General features: G+C 46.4%; 2 protein-coding genes across 7 annotated transcripts in view; one reads left to right on the plus strand and one right to left on the minus strand.

Moving 5' to 3' along the window:
• Positions 1-31: 31 nt before the first annotated feature.
• Positions 32-9,384, minus strand: Pigw (phosphatidylinositol glycan anchor biosynthesis class W). Of its 4 annotated transcripts, XM_029483917.1 has the most exons (4): positions 8,814-9,197; positions 6,766-7,707; positions 5,356-5,458; positions 32-545 (listed from the first exon to the last, which is right to left on the minus strand). In XM_029483917.1, exons 2-3 carry the CDS (start codon positions 7,692-7,694, stop codon positions 5,389-5,391), a joined length of 999 nt encoding a protein of 332 aa, XP_029339777.1. In that variant the 5' UTR covers positions 7,695-7,707; positions 8,814-9,197; the 3' UTR covers positions 32-545; positions 5,356-5,388. The 4 variants fall into 4 exon arrangements, 2 of the variants coding, with proteins under 2 accessions (XP_029339777.1, XP_029339776.1); XR_003838083.1 differs by lacking the exon at positions 8,814-9,197 and adding an exon at positions 9,323-9,384 and having other exon boundaries at positions 5,356-7,707; XR_003838082.1 differs by having other exon boundaries at positions 5,356-7,707; positions 8,814-9,287.
• The window catches only part of Myo19 (myosin XIX), a 30,459-nt gene continuing 12,725 nt past the window's right edge, over positions 9,270-27,003 (plus strand). Inside the window, exons 1-12 of one of the 3 annotated variants that reach the window (XM_021176605.2) lie at positions 9,270-9,604; positions 11,619-11,762; positions 14,302-14,440; positions 14,771-14,919; positions 17,141-17,254; positions 20,901-21,033; positions 22,100-22,169; positions 22,746-22,848; positions 23,442-23,538; positions 23,652-23,728; positions 25,294-25,384; positions 25,718-25,889. In XM_021176605.2, the coding sequence (XP_021032264.1) occupies positions 11,751-11,762; positions 14,302-14,440; positions 14,771-14,919; positions 17,141-17,254; positions 20,901-21,033; positions 22,100-22,169; positions 22,746-22,848; positions 23,442-23,538; positions 23,652-23,728; positions 25,294-25,384; positions 25,718-25,889 (1,157 nt within the window). In that variant the 5' untranslated portion in view covers positions 9,270-9,604; positions 11,619-11,750. Of the gene's footprint in view, positions 9,605-11,618; positions 11,763-14,301; positions 14,441-14,770; positions 14,920-17,140; positions 17,255-20,900; positions 21,034-22,099; positions 22,170-22,745; positions 22,849-23,441; positions 23,539-23,651; positions 23,729-25,293; positions 25,385-25,717; positions 25,890-27,003 lie in introns of those variants that run through there. The other 2 variants (XM_029483911.1, XM_029483912.1) reach the window with 2 other exon arrangements.

Here is a 27,003-nt window from a genome sequence, read left to right on the forward strand (position 1 = left end):
GGAGGGCGGGGGACGTGGGGAGGGTGGGGCCGGGGAGGGGGGGCCGCGAACTCCAGGCGGGGCCTGCCTCTTCTCGCGAGACCGCGGCCGCCTCGCTCGTGTCCCGACTTTCGAAATCGGCGTGTAGGGGTGGGGGGAACCCCCTGTGCTGTCGCGCTCGGCTGGCTGACCTGCGTGGTGCCCCGGATTTACCAAAACGAGCGTGAAAATAGGGCCAGTGGGGAGGCCGAGCAGGAGCAGCCCGGGTCCCTGCCCGTGACGACCCGGGATCTGCTCTCTGGAGACCGGTGGGGTGGAAAGCCCACTCCGGGGGGACCCAGATAAGACTTAGGTGAACGATGAAGAGCTGGAAGAGCTGGCGCGGTCGAGGTCTAGGAGAACGGACACTGCAGAGACCTTTGACCTTGTTTTCCAGGCTGCACACATGCGGACTTCCACCCCTGGAAGACTGGAGGAAAGGGCTCTGCTACCTGACTCACCCAGAGCCAGCCGCCTTATGGGGACTGCAGCAAGATCTCGACAGGATGGAAAAATATGTGCAGGATCTGTTGTTACAATAGACAGAAAACTGAACTGTAGTCTATGTGTAGCTTCCGACCAAAGGAACTTCTTGAGTTAATATTAACTTAAGGGACTCCCTTGGGCAAAGTACTGATAGTGGCCAAAGGCCCTTCGGTCTGACCATCTTCCGAGAACCAGAGCTGCTGTAAAGAGAGTTTCCTCTGCACTCTGACTACTGCCACTTTCTCAGGTACTAGTCTAAGGAGGTCCATTGTAAAGCCAAAAAGATGGGAAATGTTTCGTCTTGATGGTTTTAATAATAAATCCATTCGCTGCTTGTACAACTACCGGATCTTAAGGACAGATCGAATATTTTCGGGTAAAATAGGCTAAAGCTGTTGTTACTGACCTTTAAAAGTATTTTGATCACATGAAGTCTTTCAAGTCACAACCAAAAAAAAAAAAAAAAATTCCACAGTGCATCCTTAGCCTTGTTGACTTATGACATTGTGTGGTCATTGTTAGAGTAGGTGACATAATAAACTGGAAGAACCATTGTGTGTTCCCAAAGGTGTGATTATCCAGTAAATATGTCTTTGGGCCATACTAAAAGCAGAACAGTGCAATCCTTAGTTGAAATCCAGTTTTTCACGCACCTTCTGACAGGTTAGAATACATAGTAAAACTACAGACATTTTTAGAGAATCTTGTGTTTTATGTCTACAATCTATGTACCTACTTTGATTATTTGAATTTTAGGTTATGCTTGGTAACAAATATTGAGCCAATATGTATATAGCTACTAACTTTAATTTTCACTATTAAATACACACCAGGTACTAGGAAAGAACCAAGCTATGAAAAAAAAAAAATGGCAATTGACAAGCTAAAATACCTCTGTTTTCACTATAATGGCTGTATTTGATATGGTAGTAAAATCACTGGCATAATGTTATTTAAATTAGTACATCTGAAAATCTGTAAGCTGGATTTTCCTTTTCTTGATCTGACAGTATGAGTATATTCTATCAATTAAAAATAGAAACATAGGCTGGAAAGATGGCTCAGTGGTTAAGAGCACTCACTGACTGCTCTTCCAGAGGTCCTGAATTCAATTCCCAGCAACCACATGGTGGCTCACAACCATCTGTAATGGGATCTGATGCTCTCTTCTGGTGTGTCTGAAGACAGCTACAATGTACTCATATAAATAAAACAGATCTTTAAAAAACAAAAAACAAAAAACACAAGCCCAGTATAGTAGCACACACCTGTAACCCCAGCACTTGGAGAGGCCAAGGCAGAGTGTTTACCATAAATTCAAGACCAGATTAGACTGCACAGACCCTTTCTCAAAATAGGAATTAAGTAGACATATTGCATATTTTTAATAAACATGAATGAAAATGTAAGCTCCTTAAAGGCAGGGATTTTGTCTCATCTGTTTATATTCCTGGCACCTATAACCTGACACATTAGAGCTCAGTAAATCAACTGTGACCTTCCTCTTCTGAAAAGCAATCTAATCAGGAGTTCTGCCTATTAATTCTGATTTTATGAATTCATTAGCTTTTCTTTAGGACATTAGGAATTGGAAGAGGGGAAAAACAGTGTACATTTTGTCCTTTTCAGTTAACACCTGTAATTATCAAAGATATAAACTTAGTGAGACTAGAAAAGTATGGAGGGCTGAGGATATAGTGGTAGAACACTTGGTCTAGCAGGCTCTTTAAGCCCAAGGTTCAGTATCCAGTATCACAAAAATAAGTACTTAAATACCATAATATTAAATAAGAAAAGTGCCAGATATGGTGCACACCAGAGGCAGAGGCAGGTAGATCTCAGTGAGTTCCAAGCCAGCCTGTCCTATATAGTGACAGCCCATTTCAAAAGAAAAAAAAAAAAAAAAGAAAAAAGGCAGTTATTAACAAAATGCAACACAGCAAATGAGGCCTGCATTAAGTCATAAGATGACTGCTTTTCCTAAAGAAAGTACTAGTGAAGCTACTCTGCCTCTGGCTGCTCCAACAGATAAGCTGTGAGGTACTCGTACAGTGTGTGACACAGCAGAAAAGTCAATCACCTTTCCTAGTCATGACAAATTTACACACTATGATCTTATTGATTAAATTTCAAGTCTTTTTAATTGAAAATAAAATCTGTTGTAATTGTAGTCAGCAAATACAAAGTCATAGTAACACTAAATCAGCCATCAAGTTTAAGGTTAAATTAGCCACCAAGTTAAGAAATTGAAGTAAACAAGACACATTTAATAATTAGTATATTTACATTAAATATATATTTTTTGAGAGCTGAAGAGACGGCTCAGCAGTTAAAGAATACTGACTGCTCTTCCAGAGGTCCAGAATTCTATTCCCAGCAACCACATGGTAGCGCACAGCTATCTGTAATGGTATATGATGCCCTTTTCTGGTGTATCTGAAGACAGCTACCGTGTACTTACTCACATACATGAAATAAATAAATCTTTAAATAAAAAATACATTTTGAGAGCTACGGGTATGGCTCAGTACAATGCTTACCCAGCACACTTGAAGTTCTGATTCACAGGACCACAAAACATAATCTATAATATGAAGACAACTAGTTTAAAATAGCAAACCTGTATCAGGAGGCTCCACCTACTCTAAACTACACAATAATTTAGATTGCTAATAAACGCCACATTAGACACCCTGATTAGCAGCTATTTCTGATGTGTCCTTGGAGTCAGGGAAGCAAATGTTCATGGATTCTTATCCACAGCCCCACCCCAGCCCCACACATCCAGCCTGGCCTCAAACTCACTATGGAGATGAGACTGGCCTTTAACTCCAAATCCTCCCTCCTCCATCTTCTAAATCCTAGGATTATAGGTTTGTGTCAGGGCAGTTGGCTAGTATCAGCCTGCTTTAAAAGATAAACATTGGCCAAGCATGGTGGCATCCACCATTAGTTCCAGCACTTGGGAGCAAATGGATGTCTGTGAGTTTAAGGCCGACCTAGACTGCATCGTTCCAGACCAGCCTAGGCTATACAGATGTGAAACTAAAGATCATGTGATTTTTAAATCTTTAGACTTAACAGCTGGTTCAAAGATCTGCTTAAAGTTTTTAAATTATTCCAGTTCTCAACAGCCTATTAAGCCTTAATGTAACCAGTTCTATTAGACTTAGTGCTTTCATCTTTCTCATTGATTTTCTTGATTCTCTTTCCCATGGTTGAGGCCACCTAACCTAGTCCCTTCCTATTTCTCCAGCTTTATAGCCCACACTTCTTTGAGTTACCTAAATTTCCTCCCAACTTACTTTTGCTGACAAGATTCATTACACATTGACTATTCTCTGCCATCTACCTTCTACCTTCATTCCCCAGATATATGTATCATCCATCAGCCTCAAAATGCCTTAAAAATGCCCATCTCTGGAGAAAACTTTTGTTTCTTCCTGGGTTGGTTCTCAGTTTCTCATCTGTAACAATACTATGACTTAATTGTTACATTAGTTTAATATGTTTCCCCTCACTAGACTGCAAACTCCAATGTACTAAAAATGTGTTTTATCTTTTTGAGACAGGCTCTATGTAGCCCAGGCTAGCCTTGAGCTCTAGCAGAAGCTAGACAGGCTGCAAACCTAGGTGTGCTTTATTCCTAGCACAGAGTAAGCAACAAGGAATCCGTCTTAAAACTTGTACAGCTGGGCTGAGGGGACACACTTAAAATCCCAGCACTTGAGAAACTGAGCTGGACATCATAAATTCCAGACTGGTTTTGGCTGCAGGGATAGTTTAAAGTCAGTATGGACCACATAATAAGATCACGTATCAAAAGTTTGTTTTGGAGAAAAAAAGTAAAATGTGTCAGGTACCTGAAAAATCTTGTTTTAATTATTATATATATAAACTACATCACCCAACTCAATCATTGATTGCATTTAACTGTTTGGTGGCTTGAAATGCATCTGATTTTAAACACTTGCTTCTTTTTTTTTTTTTTTGGTTTTTCGAGACAGGGTTTCTCTGTATAGCCCTGGCTGTCCTGGAGCTCACTTTGTAGACCAGGCTGGCCTCGAACTCAGAAATCCGCCTGCCTCTGCCTCCCGAGTGCTGGGATTAAAGGCGTGCGCCACCACGCCCGGCTAAACACTTGCTTCTTATTCCTATACTTTATTAAAAGACAGAAGTTCAGTATGAAAGAGGTATTGAAGGAACAGGAGAGACGACTCAATCAGTTAAGAGTACTTGTTGCTCTTGGAGGGGACTTAGGACCAGTACGTACAGGGTTGCTTATACCATCCATGACTCCATCAGAACAAATGCTAACCTTTTCAGACGCCAAGCATGCCTCTGATGCCTATACATATACATACGATACATATATATATGTATATATATATATATATATATATATACACACACATATAAATAAAAATGAATAAATCTAATACAAAAAAATGCTTTTAAAGATGAATTGAAAAAGCCACAATTTGCTTAGCATGGTAGTATATGCTTTTGATCCCAGCGTTCAGGAAACAAAGGATGGCAGGTCTCTTGAGTCTGAGGCCAACCTCAAGTTCCAGGTAAGCCAGGAATATATAGTGAGATTCCCAACTAAAAGAAAAGAAAAAAAGGAACTGAAAAAAAAATGCGCAATTAAGCCAGGCATGGTGGCGCACGCCTTTAATCTCAGCACTCAGAAGGCAGAGGCAGGTGGATTTCTGAGTTCGAGGCCAAGCCTGGTCTACAGAGTGAGTTCCAGGACAGCCAGGGCTATACAGAGAAACCCTGTCTCGAAAACAAAACAAAACAAAACAAAACAAAAAACCCAAAACAACAACAACAAAAAAACGCACTTACTTGCCGATATTCCAGAGGATCCAGGTTCAATTCTTAGCACCAACATGGCAGCTCACAATCATTTGTAATCCTAGTCTCAGGGTATTCAACCCCCCTCTTCTGACTTCCGTAGGCATTGCACACATATGATGCACAGACATACATGCAGACAAAATATGCATACACATAAAAATTTTTAAAAATTCATCTTAATGTAAACATATAAACATAATCACATAATTACATATTCATATAAAAACCACAAATACAGTGCCATAATGATATATAGAAAGTAAAAATTACCACCATTCACCTTCCAGTGTTAAAACTATCAACAAGTGGGTGTGGTGGCTCATGCCTGAAATCCCAGCATTGAGCCTGAGGTAAGAGTACAACTGTGAGCTCCAGGCAAAGCAAAATCTATGAACAAGTTCTTTAAAATACTGGTGTTTTCTAAGTTCCAATAAGTAACAAGATTTTTACTTCTATTTTTTCGCCGCCGCCCCCCCTCCCCCGCCCCTAGGGTCTCTGTACATAGCCTTGGGTGTCCTGAAACTCAACATGCAGACCAGGCTGGCTTCCAACTCAGAGATCCGCCTGCCTCTGCCTCCCATGTTCTGGGATTAAGGCTTTGTGCCACTTCTGTTGGCTTATTTTACATAATGTTGATATGTATTAAACATCCATGAATCTTCCTTTAAAAAAGGTAAAGTTTAATTTCTATCGTAGAAAACTAAAACTTCATAATAAAGTATGGTTAAGACTAGATTGCTAAGAACACATTTCCTCCCTTCTTATTCTTCTCCACTAAAATAATGCTATTCAAATACATATTTCTTACCCACTCATCACCAAAACTTTATGGTTTTACCTTGTAAATCAAGTACATATATAACTAAACAGTTGGTAAACATATAAGTACTGAGCACAACTAAGGTCAATAGGGCACCAGTGTGTAATGTATCCATCGTCAGGTTAATCAGACCAGTTGTTATATTTGACAGTAAGAAAAAAAACAGCTGGTTTCTGTTCAGAGCTGTGATCAAACAAAGACTGGGTTGGTTTTTTTCAGCTTCTAAGATTAGAGATTCAGAATGGTTTTTATGTGTAGTAGGAGACTGTATAAGTTTCCAAGAACATGGAACTAGAGACCCTTTAATTAGAAATTGGGCAAAACTCAAAATTATACCACTCAGTAACAGACAACTGAGAAGCGTCAGACTGGAAGCCACCACCCACAGACAAAAGGCTAAATTGGCCATTCTTCGAGACACTGCTTCTACGTTTACTTGTACTATATGAAGAGAAATGAAGAAGCCAACAGCTACTGAGAAAACCCAACAAGTAGCTTTTATCCAGTCTCTGACTTGTGCTCTTCTCTTAAGCACATACAATCCCGTTTGTACACCAGCCATGTGTATTGTCACATACCCCAAAGTGGAAATGATTCCCTCTCGGTTAGCATTTAAGAAGCCAACCCTTGTGCCACTGCCATCAGTGCCATACAAAAGTATCCTCTTGAGTGGAGTATAATCCAGGGCTAGCTGGTATACCACAGTAATGCTGACAGCCACAATCCATGACTTATTTAAAGGAAAAATAATCAAAAGCAGTGACGTTATTAATTTCACAACTATGATGGTAAAGAAAAAGTTCCAGTGAATGCCGTACTCGGTAGAATGTTCCTGGTAGCCTATGGACTTTATAATGACCAACCGTCCCATTCCTAAGAAGACTAATGGCCAGACAGAATACAGCGATTTTCTAAGATAATTAAATCTAGACTCTTCTATAGATTTCCTTCTAACCTCTGGACAAACCATTGCCGCCCCAAAAATAAAGCCACCTACTCCAAAATCCATTGCTCCTGTCCCATAAAGTTCAGTTTTGGCAAATCTTCTAGGGAAAAGTGGGAAATCCACGGCCAAAATGGCAATAGCAGTAAATACGCTGTTAATGACCCGATAACAGGTGATGGCGGGGTTGTACTCTGACTCTAGGCTGATTTTCAAGAAGTTTGCAAAGACTTTCCGGACAGGCACTTTGGCATAGCACGTCCTCCTGTGGTATATCTGATACAACAGCCATGCCCCCCAGACAATCACAGTGAGGTTCTCGAGAAGGATAAAGGAAGACAATACAGTCAGAGTGATCACTAGGGGGACTATCAAGACAACAAAGTCCATGAGGAATCCTGTGCTCCAGGTGTTTGAGAAAGAGCATACGTGCTGTGAGAAGATGATCCAAAGGCCTCTACACAGGATACAGAAGGCAGGAAAGCACAGGCCCTGGGTCACTTCCAGCACACTGGTCCCACTGAGGTTACTGACAAAGGCTTCCTTCAACTGCTTTTGAGACATTTTTTTTCCCTTCCTGTGGAAACAAGAACAGAAGAATGGATTTGAAGAACACAACATTGTGGTGAGGTCAGTAAATACCTAGGTACCGGAGGAATTCCCAGCACCCATACGGAAGCTCACACCTGTCTGTAACTATAGTTTCAAGGTATCAGACACCTTCATACAGACACACATGTGGGCAGAACAGAACTTTAAGCCCTACTGGTTTCAATTCATGGACAGAACTGTCCTGACTCTCCTAGAACCTAAGATTATAGGAAGAAGTCAACATTGACACATTAAGAGAAAAGTATAAAAGTTCTAGTACACAGTTTTATCTTCAATATAAGGCAAATTCAAAACAAAAGTTGCTTAGCTCCCAAACAACTGTCTTGTTTTTGTTTGTTTGTTTGTTTCCTTGAGACAGTTTCTCTGTGTAGCCCTGGCTGTCCTGGAACTTGTTTTGCATACCAGGCTGGTCTCAAATTCAGGCCTCTGCCATGAGAGTGCTGGGATTAAAAGCATCACTGTCCAGCTCATTTTGTTTGTTTGTTGGGTTTTGACAGTGTCTCGCTATGTATCCTGAAACTTAACATGTAGATCAGTCTGGCCTTGAACTCACAGAAATCCAGCTACCCTCCCCGATCCCCTGCAATACCTAAAGACATGAGCTACCAGAAGTCCTGAGTTCTGTTCCCAGCAACCACGTGGTGGCTCATAACCATCTATAACGAGATCTGGTGCCTTCTGGCATGCAGGCAGAACACTGTATACATAGTAAATAAGTCTAAAAACCAACAACAACAACAACAAACCATGTGGGGGGGGTAACTTCAGGGAGAGAGAGAAGTTGTAAATGTATTTTAGAGTTAGGGCCCTTGATTTCCAACACTGGGTACATAAAGAATGCATGAGCCTCGGGTTGCTCTTTCCCTATTTTACACACAGCCATGTTTTCAGATTAAGGAGCAGGTGGACAGAATGGATGCACTGTGCATACCAGCGCCAGTGGCTTCTTTTTAATGCAACCTAAAACCTGTCACATTTTAATGTCTGAAAAGTTGCACCCTGAGAGAACACATCCGACGGTCAGATGTGAATTGATGTCCCTGAAGGCGAGACCCTACATCAGCACCTCACCGTAAGTGGCCCTGCTCTTTTGGCCTTTTAAGTCTTTTTCCTGGCAGACCTTGCCACAACCACGCCCTGCCCACGACTGAGGGTCTCCGGCGTGGACAGAACAGGCTCCCACCGCAACCTGCGGGCACCCTCCGCTTCCGCCTCGCGAGCCGCGCTTCCGGCCGTCGCGGCGCAGCCTGTTCTTCCGGGACCGCAGATTCCGCGCGCCCCCGCCGGGGATGGTGACAGTCCGCACCCCGCCGAACTCCCCACGCCCTTCAGGGTCTTGAGCTGGGTTGGGCCCGGTGCTCTCCAGACATAGCCGTGCCGCGGGTCCGTGGGAGGGGGGTTTCCCCTCCGCCCCAGGGCGAGGCGGGTTAGGTAGAGGGTCCAGGGAGCCCGCGTCAGCCTCGGGCACCGCGACCTGCAGCAGAGCAGCGCAAGGGCTCTCGGGAACCGCACTTTCCCACTCAGAACTCGGGAGGCCAAGGAAACGCCACACCTCACACCCCAGACTCAATAGACCTCACCTCGCGAGTAGCCCGCTAGCCGGAGCCGGCGGCTTGGTACGGGCCACGTGCGTCCCGCGCCGCGTGTGCGCGCCCCGCCCCTGGGGAGGAGCCGGCTCCCGGCCATCGAGCCGCGGCTGCAGTGCTCCGCCAGGCGGCCTGGAGCTCCCGGCTTTCTCTCCCGGACGCTCCCGCGCTCGCTCTCCTCCACAGGCTCTTCCCGCTGCCTCACCCTGCCCACCCGCCCTTCCAATCGACCTGGGCTGGGGGACTACCACGCTGGGCGCCCGGGCCGTGGGACCGGTGAGTGCCACTCTCCGCCTAAATCCAAAATCCCTCAGCGCCTGAGGAGGTAGGGAGGTCAGTGAGTCGCTCAGCTAAAACAGAAGGAGGCGTCTCACTTTCTAATTCAGCATTTCTCTTTTTACCCTCTTTTGACCAAGGAGGAGGTAACACACAGCTCGTGGCTTTTGCCCAGGGCAAGGACCTTCACGGTCACTTTTCAGCTTGCCAGCAGGGGGCCGGAAAGGGGGTGTTTCTGGCTGACCGAGGCTGGACGTCTCTTTCCTTGTTCTACCCGGGGACGGCGGGAGAGACCTAAGGAAACTGCGCCCTTGACTAGGGTCATAGCCACCTTCCCAGAAAGGACACATTCTCTCAGTACCAGGTGCTTCCGGAGTGGTATCCCGGCCCTGGGCACCTTGGGCACGCTGCCAGTGCTGGAAGTGCTGGAGCCCTCCAGGAATCTGGAGCAAAGCAGGCTGAGCCCCCATCCCCACCCCCCAGGACCCACCTCTTTTCCTTATAGCCCTCTTCTGTACTTCTTACAAAAAGAAATCCGAAGCAGAGGCGGAGGGGGTGGCAATCTGGTTACCACTTGCCTTGACTTGGTCGTTCCTTCACGTACTCATTACTGTCCTCTGCCTACTGTGGTCACACCCTTTCCCGAAATTCTTGGTGGTAACCACGAAGAGGAGGGAGCAGGAGAACTGGAGAAAACTGCTCTGATCTGATTTGACTTCAACCAGGAGCTGACGCTGCGAAGTAATAACCGGCATTTACTAAGCTCTCTCGCAGGTCTCGCCTGTACGAGCCATAATTTTGATCTTTGTGGTATGGTATTATACCATTGGCAATTGTATAAAAATGAGGCGTATCTCCTGTAATATATTCTAAGAGGGTTGTGAGCTTTGGATTCTAACTTAAATGCGCTGAGATCAGCGTCCAGTTGAGTCTCCAGAGACCCTTGGGTGATGGGGTACAGTGTACACAATGATATTGCCTAGCCCAGCCCTGATTCCCTTTTCTTCTTGAATTTTACCTCTTCCTGTTTCATGGACTTCCCTGGTCCCGCTTCTTTGAAGACTAGGTGTGTTCAAAGCTTCAAAAAGTCTGTATCAGGATTGACTCATCAATCCATTATAGATGTCCCTCATCCTCACGCTTCATTGCTAGGCAAGGATGGGAGTCTGGGACACTCCCAAGTCTGACTGAAGCTCACCACTTTTCAGATACTGTCCTCATACAGGTACTCTCAAATAGATTCTTTCCTGGTCTCACACTTGTCTTACAGTATAGCCCAGACAAGACTCAAACTCTGAAATCCTCCTGCCTCAGCCTCTTGTATGTTGAGATTACAGGCACATGCCAGCAGTCTCAATCTCCTCTGTTGGGCAGTGGGCGTTCCCTATCTGTTTAATGTCTCCAAATGGACCATCAGCTCCATGCATAACACTAATGTTCCTGCACAATGATATGATACTCAGACTTGTACTGTGCTTTCAAACCTTGACCTCATTGGCCCTCATAACCTCGCTATGTAAGGTACATTTAACTACCCCTATTTTCAAGGCAGTAGGGTTGCCTTGGGCTCACATACCAATTCCCTTCTCATATGGCAGCTTCCAAGGGACATCAGTAGTTGACACCAAGCCTATTCTTTCTCAGCTGCTGGCTACATTTATGTTGGGTATTTCTGTCTAATGCTGATGATAGGGCCAAGGCTATCTCTTCATTCTCCATGACATACTGACCCAGAAGATTCTGCAACCCCCGCCCATCACTTACTTCCCTTAAAACTGCCCCTGGCCTTTTGCTGTAAGAGAAACATCAGAAAGTATCCCAGGTACTCTCTGGAGGCTCTCAGCAAAGGAGCCTTACTTCCTAATTGGCAAGGGGATGCACAGTCTCTCCCTCTCTGCCCAGGCCTGCCTGGTTCTCATTTGGGATGCTCCCGCTTGGTGGGAGGAGCAGGACTGAGTCATCCCAGAGAGGCCCTAACCTGTGTGTGGCCCTTGTCTTCTGTCTCACGCTACAGGTTTCAAGATGACTCGGCTGCGATTCCCACACTCCTGAGTCTTCTGCTGGAGTGATGACCTCATGACCAGGTTGACAGACAGCACTGCCTGTGTCGGTGACACAGAACTCTGGCCGACCACACTGAAGCACGATGCTCCAGCAGGTAATCCCTCAAGCCGAGTGTCACCAGGCACTTTCCCACTTGCCTGTCTGAAGAAAGACTGCAGTGCTTCTAGTGAAGAACTCTTGAGAGTATCCCAGGACTCTTCCTGATACCCACCTTGAATGACTCCCTTTTTGTGATTTGGTGGCTCTTTTCCTTGCAAAGGTTATGGGTAGATAAATAAAGAAATCAATCCAAGCCATGCTGATAACCTAAAACGGGGGCGTATCCTGACAGAAGTCCCTGACAGGCTGTTTTGTTGCATCCCTTTGGAAGTTTGGGACTTCGAAGGTTGTACACTGAATCTGATCCTTTAAGAATAATCAAGAGGCCCAGCAGCGATGGTGGTGCATGCCTTAAGTCCCAGCACTTTGGGAAGCAGAGACAGACAGATACCTGAGTTTGAGGCCAGCCTGGTCCACAAAATGAGTCCCAGGACAGCCAGAGCTACACAGAGAAACCCTTAGAAGGGGGGGTTGGGGGGGATGAATTAGCCAAGCAAGCTAGGCTTGGTAACACACATCTTTACTGCCAGCACTTGGCATAGGCAGGGAGATCTCTGTGAGTTCAATGTCTAAAAGAGAGAGAGAGAAAGCCTGTCTTAAAAAAAAAAAAAAGAAAAGAAAAAGAATTATCCAAGTGGAGAAGGAACATGGACGGTTCAGACAAGAGGTGAGCCTGTGCAAAAATGTAGGAGAAGGTAAGTAGCTTAGGTGGAGTCTGGCATTCTGCCTGTGAAAAGGCTAGTATCCCTGGCCTGCAAGGTGAGAACCACCCTTCACTGTAGAGTTCTGTCTCATACACATAGCACCCTTTCTTTGTAAGTAGCTCAGATCCAGACAGCACAGTGGTATGTATTTGCTGAAATTTTATTTTACTAAATTTTGCCCCATACCAAGGGCTCAGGGAGTTTGTGCTCTAGTGAGCCCCAGCAGAATAACCAAGGTAGAGCTTGTCAGGCTCAAGAAAGCCATGGTAGATGCTGCTGGACCATTGAGCCATTTGCCTGGAAATAGACTTGAAGGCTAAGAACAGTAGGCAAGGCATTTATCTGCTCTGGGCTGTTGTATTTTCTTTTTTCCTTATTCCAAAAGTAATCATCTTAACCACAGCCGCACTAGTGACTGTACTATGCTTGGCCCTTGTTAATAGGAGGCGCTCTGCTGGAGAGTGTGGTTTCAGTGAAAATATATAGTATTGTGTACTACACAGTGCTCTTATGTCCCCATCTTGGAGAGACAGCTCAGACAGGTGAAATGACTGCCTCAAGGCCACATTCATCATCAGGAATTTGGAAGAACAAAGGAAGGCAACTGAAAAGGACACTAAAGTTACCTCACAACAGTGTCCAAACACAACATTGTGACGAACATTTAGACTTTCTGTTTGGCTTTTGAGACAGGGTTTCTCTGTGTAGCCCTGGCTGTCCTGGAACTCACTCTATAGACCAGGCTGGCCTGAACTCAGAAATTCTCCTGCCTCTGCCTCCCAAGCGCTGGGACCAAAGGCATGCGCCATTACCCAGCACAATCTAGCTTTCTAATCCAAGCTCTTGATCACCATACTCAACTCCCAGGTGAATCAAAACTGTTCCTAACCAGGCATGGTGGCACACACCTTTAATCCCAGCACTCGGCAGGCAGAGGCAGGCGGATTTCTGAGTTCGAGGCCAGCCTGGTCTACAGAGTGAGTTCCAGGACAGCCAGGGCTACACAGAGAAACCCTGTCTCGAAAAACCAAAAAAAAAAAAAAAAAAAAACCAACCAAACAAAAAAAAATGTTCCTAAATTGTAGCTGGGTTTTTTGTTTGTTTGTTTGTTTGTTTGTTTGTTTTTTAAGTAGGCTCCTCCTTTCCTTTCTCTTCCTTCCTCTCCCCCTCCCTTCTCTTTCTTGTCTTTCTTCTGTCCTTGCCCTTCCAAAGATTTAGCTTTGCTGGCTGCAGCAATTACCCTAGCTAGCAAGAGCCTGCTTTGTACATTATGATGTGTCTAGGCCTCACAGTCTAAAAGAAACTCATTACAGTGCTACTTAAATGAAACAAGCTACCTTGGCATGTTCCTGAAGCATTGAGAGTTTTTATCAGTTTTGTTGGAAGCACACATCATACCAAGACTTTAACCTCCCTAAGCTGATTCCAGCCAGGCTTCTCTTCCCACTCCATCCTCTCTGGAGGACAGACAGCAGCTCTGTAAGGCTGGTAGACTGTAGCCTAAAAGCTGCCTTAGCTGGAGCTCATAGCAGAGGAGACAGGACGGCATTGATTATAATACGTACTATCAAGGCCTTGATTAAATGTTGTGTGTCTCTTCCCCCCATAACCTGGTAGTTGAGTTTATCTTTCTTTATTGATGGTGGAGGTGGGGAACATGGCTCTTAGAGGTGAATTATCCAGGCTTTCATGCTAATAAGTAGCAGAGCTGAAACTTGAGCCACCTGGATCTTGTAGAAACCTGTTCTTTCTCCTCTGCAGGCTCCACCCGTATTACCTGCCAACTGGTTTGAGACCCAGGTTTCATGGCTCTTGTGTTGTTCCCTCCAGGTGAATGGCCACAGTTTAGGCTCTGATGCCGAAGGTAGGGCCTCCCTCAAGGGAGACCTAAGGGAGTTCCTGGGTGGGGAGATCCCACTGCACCAGCTGGATGACCTCACCAAGGTGAATCCCGTGACACTGGAAACAGGTATGGGCCTTCCTCTTCTCCAGAATGTTGCTCCAAAAGAATAAGGGTACAGCAAAAGTCTTCAACACTGTTTCCTCAGTTGAGACCACGAATTGAGACTCCTGGCCTGGCCTGTGCCCCAGGGAGCCTGGCACTGCACCTGGGCTCCCCAGGGCAGGCTTTGCTCTAGGTTTGGGACTCGTCTTAATTAGATCTTATGTCTATTCAGTGGGGAGCTACAGGGTTCTAATGGCATTTAGCTAATTATAGAGGGAAGGCTGCTTAACAGATGTGTGTCTGGGGTTCTGTCTGTATTTGAGCCAGACTTTGCTAACAGCATCTTTGCCTCAGTCCTGAGGTGCCTGCAGGCCCGATACACAGAAGACATATTTTATACCAATGCTGGCTGTACCTTGGTAGCTCTGAACCCCTTTAAGCACGTCCCTCAACTCTATGCACCAGAGCTGATGCAAGAGTACCATGCTGCACCTCAGCCTCAGGTAAGGCTCCCAGGCTTCCGTCTAAGCCTCCCTGCAGACTCTCCATCCCCATTGGTGCCATGTCCTAGCTCAACAAGAACTCTCAGAAATTTGGACACATAACTAAGGTACAACGTGGAAGACAAATAGTAAATCAGGACTGAAACCTATAATAGAAACATAAAACAAAGGATTTATTATTATTATTATTACTACTTCTTCGACTACTATTACGAAGGACCTTCAGGTATAATTGTGTCCTTAGCTATCTTTTTAGAAAAGAATAAAAGTACATATAAAAAGGGTTGTCTTTGAACAGTCAGCACATGTTCTTCTATACTGAGAATAAATTATTTGAGGGATGGGAGGCAGTGGTGTAGGCTGCGAATGGACATGTGTTCAGGAGGAGGCAAGAACCAGCTGGCTGGCTGGAGAAAGCCTGGGGTGAGGTAATTGGTAAAGGGTTGAAGATGACTACACTGGGCAGAACTCCCACAGCGAGCAGAATTTACTCCGTGTGGAGGTGGGCCTTGGGACAGAATCTGCCAGGGGAATGATAAAAGTGAAAGAAACAGAGAGCACTTGAGGCATCTTAACAGTCCAGTTACTAGGCAGCTGCAGCAAGGTCAGTTAAAGACAGACAGACAGCTCTCAGCTGGCTAGGCTGGTGAGGCATGGGGCAGAGGGCACTGCCCTGCAGTTTATGTAAGAATCCAAGTGCAGTGCAAAGAAGTCGATCCTGAGAGCCCACCTGGTCTGACACACTATCTACCCACTCCTCAAAGGCAAATCATGGTTCCGCTTTTCCACACTGCCCGCTGGATGTCAGCCAGCACGTTAAGGGCAGTATTTGTTGAAAGAAGAAATCCCACAGACGTCCTTACGTGCTGAGGTCTGTGGCAGGTTATATTATTAATGCCTCTGAGCCTCACATAGCTCATCTTTAGGTTAGCCTGCTAATTCTTGGGCAGTCTGCTGTCTAACTTATGTCAGCCTGGCACAAGCAGCTGGGGTCGCCTCAGAGGTGGGAACCTCCACAGAGAAAATGCCTCCATAAGACTGTACTGTGGGCAAACCTGTATGGCGTTTTCTTAATTAGTGATTGATGTGGGAGAGCCCAGCCAATTGTGGTCCTGGATGGTCCTGGATGCTATAAAAAGCAGTATGAGCAAGCACTCCTTTATGGCCTCTGCAAGAACCCTGAGGTTTTTTCCCCTCCTTGAGTTCCTGCTCTGACTGCCTTCAAAGTTGAACTCTGATCTAGAAGTGTGAGCACAATAAACCCTTTCACCCCAAGTTGCTTTGGTCACAGTGTTTCCTTACAGCCATAGAAATCCTAATACAGACAGTAAGTTAAAAGAATTTTTTCAAAATTATAAAATAAATAGGCAGCAGAGCCAGACTATTCAAGGAAAATGTAGAGGTAGCTCTGCTGCTCAGGTGCTCCCCCAGCATACAGAGCTCTGAGTTCCATCGCCAGGACTGTCAAACCAGGTAGAGCAGCTCTCGGGAGGGAGAAGCAGCAGGACCAGAGGCTCATTCCTTGCTCTCAGCTACAGAGCAAGACCCAGGTCACCCGGACTACAGGGAAGCCTGTCCATCCTTAGTGGGATGTGGGGGGAGAGGGCTCAGTGGTTAGGAACATTGGCTGTTCTTCTAGAGATCCTGAGTTCAAATCCCAGCAACCACATGGTGGCTCACAACCATCTGTAATGGGATCTGATGCCCCTTCTGGTGTGTATGAAGTGTGTCTACAGTGTACTCACATACATAAATAAATAAATCTTAAAAAAAAAAAATCTTAAAAAAAAAGCACTTTCTGCTCTCTCTGAGAATTAGGGTTCAATTCCTAACACAAGTGTGATGGTTCACAGCTATCTTTAACTCCAGTCCCAAGGAATCTGACATCAAATTCTGGCCTCGAAGGGCCAGATATGTGGTACAGACATACATGCAACAAAACACCCATACACATAAGATAATTTTTTTTTTTAATTTAAGAAATAAAATCAGACGAGAGCATAAGGTCACAGAGTGCTGGAAGCTAGCTACATCCATGCTGAGAGAAGCTTAGTGGATGAATCAGCCATAGGTGTTTTGCAATTGGGCCTAACTTCATGGCGTCTGGGCAGGTATTTTTGAAGGAAGGATGCTAGCACCACTCCTGGTAGCCTTCCAGTCTAGGCTGTCATTGAATCGCTCACTCTTGAAAACCAGTACTCATGTGACTTTGATATTCCAGAAATTGAAACCCCACATCTTCACAGTGGGTGAACAGACCTATAGGAATGTCAAGAGCCTGATTGAGCCGGTCAACCAGTCCATCGTGGTCAGTGGAGAGAGTGGAGCCGGGAAGGTAAGAGTGCCAGCTTTTGATCCAGCCCCTCAACCTAGCTCGGTAAGCAGGAAGGCAAGGGCCACTGCCTGTGTCGTCGTCATTGGCCGCCAAGTCACTCACAGATAGGGAGTCTGTGTGCGGGGGTCAGAAAGCACCATACCAGAAGTCAGAAGATAGGGCTCCAGGGCAGCCTCCACTGCTAGCTCTGCTGCCACCCTGGTGAGGTACTTTCCCCTCACAACTTCACCCTCTCGCTAGAATCTCTCTAGAATCTTTAGAAACAGCGGTCAGGGAGTCCCGCGTAGTGGCTCAACACTTAGAGTACCTCAGAAAGGCTCCTAACATCAAAGGCCTCAGTCAGTTCACTTGTGACATGGAAGAGCACCAACATGGGACTTCTGTGTGAGCGTGAAGGAACCTCTGCCTTGTGACATGGCGACACACACCTGTAATGGCAGGATTTCCGAAGTGATGTGGGAAGATCACACAGCAGCCTGGAGCAGGTAGTGAGACGCTTTATCTTGTTACTCTTAGAGGATCAGGTTCAATTCCCAGCAACTATGTGGTGGTTAATAAGCATCCGAAACTAGTTCTAGAAGATCTGATGCTCCCTTCTGACCTCTGTGGGCCCTGCACAGAGGTGTTGCAGACATACATTCAGGCAAACAACCATACACATAAAATAAAAAATAATTATGCTATTTATAAAAAAAAAAAAAACTTTTTACGAACCCTGCTGGGGTTGTCGGTGACATTGGTAACGTCAAGGGCCGTGTATGAGAAGCAGCTCCTGGCATGGCCAGAGGGCCTTATAGATGGGACCTCAGCAGGAGAGATAGGGGTTGCATAAACAAGGATTTCTACAGCTAGTGAGAGGAAACGGTCAACTCAGGCCTCGCCCAGCTGCCTCTCCCTTCCCATGGCACTTTATGAGGGATTCTTTGGACTATAAGCCCCTTTAGCCTACACTGATGTCAGAGTACTCTAGGACTGGGGAGAACCTGGCCAACAACCAACACAAGCAGAACTCAGTTACCCTTCACTGAGTAGCCATTATGGCCATGGGCTGGGCCTGCTTTCTGTTTTTATTTTTTAACATTTAATTAGTTGTGGGTGGGGTGGTCCTTGTGCACAGCACATGTGTAGAGGTCAGAGGAAAGTTCTTGGGAGTCAGTTCTCTCTTCCGCATGTGTATCTGAGACATAGAACTCGGGTCATCAGGCGCGGCATTGAGAACCTTGACCTGTTGAGCAATCTTATTGGCCCTTTGTTTGTATGTTTGCTGTACAGGAGATTAAATCTGGGACCCTGAATGTGCTATGCAGGCATGCTACCAACGAACTATGATACATCCCCAGACCTTACTTTATGTTTTATTTTTGAGGCAAGGTCTCAGTAAGTTGACCAGATGGCCTTGAACTCACTTGCATAGTCTAGCCCTCTTCTGGCCTCTATGGGCACCAGACATACCTGCAACCAAAACACCTGTAAACACAATGCAATAAAATTAAAACCTAAAATATAACCTTAAAAAAGACCTACTTCCAGGTAGTCAGAATGGGGGATAGGGTCCCCCTATTATTACCTATTAATTGGAGACAATATTTCAGTCCACATAATACCTTAAACAAAAGGGAAAAATCAGTTACCTGCCTTCAGCCCCAAGTACAGAAGCAATGCAGAACTAAGCTTGCTTGCATAGTGTTCTAGGGCATAGCTGAGGGTAGACTACCTGTCTGGCATTCACAAGGCCTTGAATTCATTCCTTAGTTCCATCAAAGTTAAATACTAATCAAATCCAAAGTCAGCAGAAGAAAGACGGTGAAAATAATACGCTAGGAAACAAAAACAGTATAAAAACCAAATGGATTCCAAGGATTTTGTTTTGCAGTGTGAGTTTTGAGTTACAGACCAGGTATATGAAAGGCAAATGTTCTACCACTGAGCCACATACTCAGCAAACACAGCCTTTAAAAAAGGTGGATAAAGTCTGCACCTTCATGATGCACATACATACACATAGACACATAAAATTAGATAAACTAAGTCTTTCTTTCTTTCTTTTTTTTAGTTTTTCGAGACAGGGTTTCTCTGTGTAGCCCTGGCTGTCCTGGAACTCACTCTGTAGACCAGGCTGGCCTCGAACTCAGAAATCCNCCTGCCTCTGCCTCCCAAGCGCTGGGATTAAAGGTGTGTGCCACCACCACCGGGCAAGTCTTTCTTTTTAGAAAAAAAAAAAAAAAAAAAAAAGTTAAAATTGATATTATTCTTGCAAAGAAAGTGCCAGCCCCAGATAGCGTCACTTATGAATTCTGCCAAGCATTAAAAGAAGAAATGCTACAAACCCTCAAAGTCTGACAGAAAATAGAAGAAAGTGAACACCTCCACCCTAAAGAATTTGATAAGAGAAGAGGTGGGATGGGTTGTTAGGAGCTCAAGTCCAGCCTGAACCATAAGAGCTTGTCTCAAAAAAAAATCAGGGAAAGCTGTAGAGTAATTTATCAAAGTTATTTATAGGACAGAAAGTCAACGTGGAAAGATCCAACTCTATTCTTCTAATATAGTGTACATTTATAACCTCTAAAGAGACTAAAGGACAAAGTATTAGAAGTTTAAGTAGCTATATCTCATTTTGGCTGATCAAAACCAAGGAGTATAAATTTTATTAGATTGACTTTAAAATAGAGCATGGTCATTTAGTAGGTTGTTTTTGTTTATTTTTTGTTGTTGTTTTGAATCAGAGTCTCTGGATAGCCCTGGCTGACCTGGAATTCACTGTGTAGACCAGGCTGGCCCTCACAGAGGTCCTCCTGACTTTGCTTCTGGAGGACTGGGATTAGATTCACATGCCACATGCTCAGCCAATAGTAGGTTTTGTGAGAATAAAGTTTAAAATGTCTAGGTTTGGCTTTTTTGTATCATTTTTCTGTTTGTTTCATCAGTTAAAAAAATAGATGTAGCCCCTGGGCAGTGGTAGCATACACCTTTAATCCCAGCACTCAGGAGGCAGAGGCACTCAATCTCCCGAGTCCCAGGCCAGCCTGGTCTACAAAGGGAGTTCTTGGACATCCAAGGCTACACAGAGAAACCTGGTATTGGGAGTAGGGAAATAGATGTAGCTTGGCATGGAGTTGTAAGCCTTTGAGCGGGAAGATTTCTGTGATCTCAAGACCAGCCTGATCTACAAAGAATGTTCCAGGCTAGAAAGGACTACATAGTGAAATCCTGTCCCAAACATAAATAAATAGGACAAAAGTAGATACATAAACTAGATATGAGAAATAAATAAAGATAGATATAAGCCCAGCATCTCCAGGGTCCATAAGCAAATGCACACAAGCCTCCTATGAAAGAATCAGTGACAGCTCTGAGGCCTCAGAGATGGCGGGTAGCCTACCAGGTCTCGGCTGGCGGAGTGGGGAGGGTGTCGCCCATGCACTCCAGCCTCTTTCCTTAGAGCATCTTCTGAGCTGAGAGAAGCAGAGGTGTGCACCCCCTCTTCACAGGCAGGAAGTGCCTTGCCCAAGGCACAGCTGAACTCAGCATCCATGCATTTGTGCAGGCAGCATTTGATGGATGAACGCTGTGGTGGGCATCTCTCTCGGGCCCTGTCGTGGGAGGGAATAAGAACCAGGACTCTACCCGCATGGCTGCTTTTCTACAGACATGGACATCCCGATGCCTGATGAAGTTCTATGCGGTGGTGGCTGCCTCACCTACTTCCTGTGAGAACCATAAGATTGCAGAGAGGATTGAACAGCGGATTCTGAACTCCAACCCTGTCATGGAAGCTTTTGGTGAGCTCAGGGTCCTTGCACTGCCCTCTGGTGCCATCTCCTCTGAGACTCTTTAACTACCTAGGTGCTAACCTCTTCCCAGATTCCCTCAGCTTCTGTGTTAAAGGTGCTACCGTATGGGGAGAAGCTTGGTGCTAGAGCCTGGCATCTGCGAGACCCCTTTTCTAGATAGACCAGGCACCATCTGGCGCATCTAAAACAGCTGCACAGAAAGTGCCTTTGCTCATCTAGTCAAAGGCTTGTCTTTCCGCTGAGTTTCCTCACGGGCCAAAAGAAGGGAGTTTGTCAAAGGTGGCATAGCTTTTGTGGGGGTGTTGTTTGGGAGGTATTTTCCTTTTTTGTTTTTGTTGTTTTTAGGGAAGGGGGTTGTTTTGGTTTGTTTGGGATTTTGTGAGTTTTTGGTTTGTTGTCTCCCCCCACCCCCCAGACAGTTCCCCCTATCTAGCTCTGGCTGTCCTGGAACTCATGAAGACCAGGCTGTCCTCACACTCACGGATCTGTCAGCCTCCAGCTCTGATTAAAGGATTATGCAGTGACACCTGGCTTACGGTGGCGTACCTTTTAGTGTCCACATGCTGTGTCTGTCTAAAACCTGTAGGAAGCGCTTGCTTTCACCTCTTCCTTGACTGGGGCTGAAGAGAGAACTCAGTGGTTCAAAGCATTTATTGCTCTCGTAGAAGATCTGAGTTCAGTTCCCAGAATCCACATGATGGCTCACACCTCCCATAACCCCATCCCATAATTCCAGTTCCAAGGGATTGTCCACCTCTTCTGACCTCTTGCGGGTACTAGGCACGGATGTGGCACACATACATGAATGCAGACAAAACACTCACACATAGAAGAAGAAAGCAGCCCTGATTAGCTAGGCTTGTTTCCTGGTCCTGGTCCAGAACCCAGTTGCCAAAGCCCACGTGCCCATTCCATAATCTTGACCCCCACGACAGAAAAATCAGCAAAGGGGCCTTTAGGTGACAGGGCCTGTAGAGACAGGGGCACACCCACAGCAGCTTATGAAAGTTGTGCAAGCCAGGAGAGTGGGTGTAAACCCGGGTGTGGTCTCTAGGGAATGCGTGCACACTGAGGAACAGCAACAGCAGCCGCTTCGGGAAGTTCATTCAGCTCCAACTCAACAGGTAAGGGCGACCGCCGCTCAGCAAACGGGGCAGCAGAGGCTGGGGCAGCAAACGGGGCAGCAGAGGCGGGGATTGGACGGAGCCGGGCAGTCACCAGCCTGGGTCACCCCCGTAGGCAAAGCTGTCCTTAGCTTATACGCTGTATCTATGGGCTTCTCAAGCTCAGTAAACTCTGGAGGTGGCCTGGTTTTAACCTAGAAAGTCATAGCTGCTGTGACCTGGAACTATAGTGTTCTCATGGGCTCTGTGCTCACAAACTTCTTTGTTAAATGCCTCTTTAGGATAGAAGCTAGGGCATCAGCTCACAGAGGTGACCACCATGCAAGAGAATGTCCCAGAACACTCAAAGACATTCTGAGTCTTGTTTGAGACAAGAGTTTCGTATAGCCCAGGTTAACCTTGAACTCCTGCTTTTCCTGGCCACTACACCTGGCTTTCCAAGGACATTCTGAATGTTCCCTACCCAAGAAAAGCTTGGAAGGGATTTGCCTGGTGGCAGTCTGGTGTACAGCTATTGCTAATGGCTGTGGAATGAGGGATAATGATACCAGGCTCTGCTTCTGTGTGTTGTGCCAGAGCCCAGCAGATGACAGGAGCTGCAGTCCAGACCTACCTCCTAGAGAAAACCCGTGTGGCCTGTCAGGCCTCCAGTGAGAGGAACTTTCACATCTTCTACCAGGTCTGTGTCAGATGAAATGCACTGTGCTTCAGGCAAGGCTGGGTGGCTTGTCCCTCTACCCTAGCACGCTCTATCCCTGGCCCCTTGGCCTGCTCTCAAGCAGAGCTGCTCACCAGGCACAGTTTGGGCACAGAGGTTTCCTGCCTCCATCAGACCAGAAGGTCCTTGAGCAGGGCTCTGTCTTCTAAATAGAAGTTACATTACCCACAGTAGACTGAGGGCACTTTAGAGTGGACACTTTCCCTCAACAGCGTGAGGGCTGCTCTGGAATTGTCCCTTCCCAGGACTGGGCTTTTCCGGGGCGTTGGTAGAGCTCCTCGCACCCAGAGGCAGCTTCTTTTGGCAAGGAGAGATACCTCTCTAATCGAGATAAGGACTCCCCTGCAAGAGTCAGGTATTCTGCATCAGACCACCAGTTTTCCGGGAAGATGGTTGTTTCAGTGAGGCTGGAGACATCCCAGACAGAGACGTTCCTTTTCCCCATGCTCTGCACTCAGCCTTTCAGTTGCTGACATTTCTTGCTCCTCATTCTAACCCCAGGCTTGCAGGGCCTCCCACCCCCAACTCAGCCTCCTGTCCACCCCTTCCCACAGATTTGCAAAGGAGCCACCGAGGATGAAAGGCTCCAATGGCACCTCCCTGAGGGAACTGCCTTCTCCTGGCTACCCAATCCAGAAAGCAGTTTGGAAGGTAGGAGGAGCCTCCCCAGACTGCCCCAAAGCCCTACCCATTCTGCCCAGGGCCTGTCTCCTGTCCCCCACTCACCCTGCTGACCACTGGGCTGTGACATGGATTCTTTTCAGAGGATTGTTTCGAGGTGACCAGAGAGGCCATGCTCCATCTGGGCATCGACACCCCCACCCAGAACAACATCTTTAAGGTCAGAAGAAAAGCCATGCTACTTACACTTAGAGGTGATGGTAGCCCTTCTCATGGATTGTCCCTGGACTTGGAACCCTCTTTCCATGAGTGCCTAGGACTTCAGGCCCTATTGGACCATATCCAAGGAGCTGGCTGCCACTCTGTGGGGAGCCTGGAGACGTGTGCTGGACTGGACTGGGCCATAGGGTCAGTGACACGTCATGTAGTCCTTGAGTAATGAACATGGTGCAGTGACTCGCAAGCCCAGAACACAAGCACTTTGGGGCAGGTTTTATTACCATGACGAGAATAGAGAAATCACCTTTTTCTGTTTAACACTTGAAAGCTTAGAAATTATATTCACATCTCTTAGCTCACTTGGTTTTATCAAGTCTCTTGTGCATAAAGATTTTTTTCCATTTTATACTTGAGAAAATCTGAAGTAGAGAAACCGAAGACACCACAAAGAGACAAAGTTGGTTTCAGGAGTTGTTATTCCGAATGCCCACCTCTTCCTGTTCCCCAACCCATCCTCTGCCTCCCTCTTCCTCTGGGAACCCAGAGAGCTAGCCTCATCTGCCTTTGCTGAAGGCCAACTGCTTCCCCCTCTTCCTCATGCCCTAGAGCAACAAGATGGGAACAGGGACAAGGAAGCCACTGCAGGAAAATGGGGATATTGATGGCCTCCACATGGTGTTTAGGAAGCTAAGGTGCCTCACCCAATATGGACACTGAGATAAGTGTTTGTGCAGAAGGGCAGTACATGGAGACCAGCCAGAGGAAGTGGACACTAGGAGTCTACGCATTAGTGCTGGTTTGAAGATGTTATGACGTATTTACGTGGCAGGGAAGACACCATGATCAGCAGGACTCATCCATTCCACTGAAGATGTTATGACATTATGCCACAGCCATGCTGCCCTGGTAGTTTGGGACCAAAAGGCCAGTAGCACATAGAGATGATCTGTCTTGGGGCCAGACAGTAATGGCAGGAGAGGCTCTGTTCTCTTACTATGAGGTCCAGGGGCTCCAAGGTTACTGGTCCTTCCAAGGCTTGAAGTTACCCATATAGGTCATTGAAGGCACGGGCAGAAGGGTGGCACCTACTGCAGAGACCAGGATCACAGCCCCCTAGGCTGAATTATCACAGCCCAGTAATGCTGAGAAAGGGCCCAGGAAACCATGGCTAAGCCTCACCCGGCAGAAATGCCCTGGCCCGTAACAGGAGCGGTACTCCCAGGCAGACCATTGTGAAGTGAGCAGTGGGACAGACGATGGATGGAGGCAGGCCTTGCTGGTTGCTCTGGAAGGTATCTGAAGTCCTGCTGCCTAGTCGCTAATCTCACCTCTCTCCTAGGCTGGACATTAACCTCCTATCTCTGCTATGGGCATCCTCATGGCATGTGCCCACAGAATGTTGTAGAGATTGTGTTGGGATCTCTACCATACGAAATCTTGTCTGACAGAGACAGCCAAAGGGGCAGTCATCAGGAGCTCCCTTCTGTTGTTGTGACATCAGCATGAGGACTCATCTTCTTGGTCAGGCCAAGCTCCTGCCTCCTGACCATCCCTTCTGCCCTTCAGGTCCTAGCTGGACTGCTGCACCTTGGCAATGTCCATTTTGTTGACTCAGAGGATGAAGCCCTGCCCTGCCAAGTGATGGATGATACCAAGGGTGAGAGAAGAGGATGGGGGAATAATGCGCCTGGCAGGAATGGCTAGCTGTTGTGGAATGTGGTGGGAAATTGAAGGGTGAACTTTTCAGTGTAGCGCCCTTGACTAAACCATCTGCTGTAAGGCCCACCATGGATAATTTACTCCACAGCCTCTGATGAAGCCAGCAATGTTGTCTTCAACAATCAGAGTCAGGTGGCTTGGAAAGTGATTTGTCCAATTCTAACACTGTGACTTCAAGTCCTGCCTCTGCCACGTAAGGAGGCCTTGGGCAAGCCTCTTCACCCACTCAGTTCCAGTGTTTGCCTAAGGAGGGCCCTCCTTTCTCCCCCAGTCTCTGTGAGGACCTCAGCCTTGCTGCTGCAGCTCCCAGAAAAAATGCTGCTGGAGAGTATGCAGATTCGAACCATCAAGGCAGGCAGGCAGCAGCAGGTGTTCCAGAAGCCCTGCTCCCGAGCCGAGTGTGACACACGCAGAGACTGTCTGGCCAAACTGATCTATGCACGGTGAGTGACTCACTCTGGGCCTTCACTTCCCCGTAGCCTGTGTAGGGTTGGACCAAACATTGTGAGACAATAGATACAGGTCCAAGATAGTGGAAGCTGGAGAACGCAGACCAGTTGCTGGGCTCCCAGGAGATTCAGGGCATAACTCCCAGGTTTGCCCTAAACCCTGCCTTTGGCCTCTGTGCCTCTATTGAATGGAGAAGTTGCTCCAAAGGTGCTCTCCACCTTTACAGCTGGAGGTTGAGACTGTTGAGTAGTATATAGGCTTCTCTGTCACCTGTACCCTGGGACCTTAGGTCATTCATCTGGGGAATTAGAGAGGGGTCCTAGCCAGAAGCTCAGCTCAACAGTCCCGTCACCAGAATACACAACAGGCAGGAAGGAGCCCAGCATGGCAGGGAAGGTGGGTCCTCACCTTTCTTGGAACATGACATCCTCTGGCTATGTGGTCAAACACTGTCTTATGTTGAGTTTTGAGAACCTTCAGAGTACCTTGTAAAGGCTATGAGAGGCTCAGACTCCCCTGAGATTACTGTGGCCGGTGTTTAGATAGGAGTATGTGAAATCTTGGACAACCCCGTTCAGAGCCAAGAATCTGAGGTCTTCCTAAGCCCTTGTCAACTAGAGACAGATACTTCTGCCTCAAAGCAGGTTTTAGGTCAGAAGTTGTGGAATTTTTGTAGTTCGAGTTATTTTAAGACAGGGTCTTACTGTATGACTCTGGCTGGCCTGGAACTTAATGTCAGTGCTGTAATTAAAGGTGTGTACATTACACCCAACAGCCAAAAGATTTTTAAGATTTTTTAAGTAACTCTACAAGTTACTGCACAATGGAAAGTTACAGATAGAGAGCTCTTCTAGCTAAAGAGCATTTACACATGGCAGCTGTCATGTTACAATAGTCCACATGGAAGCCGCCATGTTACAATAGTCTACTTACTTTAAGTATCTTTTTTTTTTTTTTTTTTTTTTTTTTTTTTTTTTTTTTTTGGTTTTTTGAGACAGGGTTTCTCTATACAGCCCTGGCTGTCCTGGAACTCACTTTGTAGACCAGGCTGACCTCGAACTCAGAAATCCGCCTGCCTCTGCCTCCCGAGTGCTGGGATTAAAGGCG

This window comes from Mus caroli, chromosome 11 (assembly GCF_900094665.2).
Source record: "Mus caroli chromosome 11, CAROLI_EIJ_v1.1, whole genome shotgun sequence".
Lineage (NCBI taxonomy): Eukaryota > Metazoa > Chordata > Mammalia > Rodentia > Muridae > Mus > Mus caroli.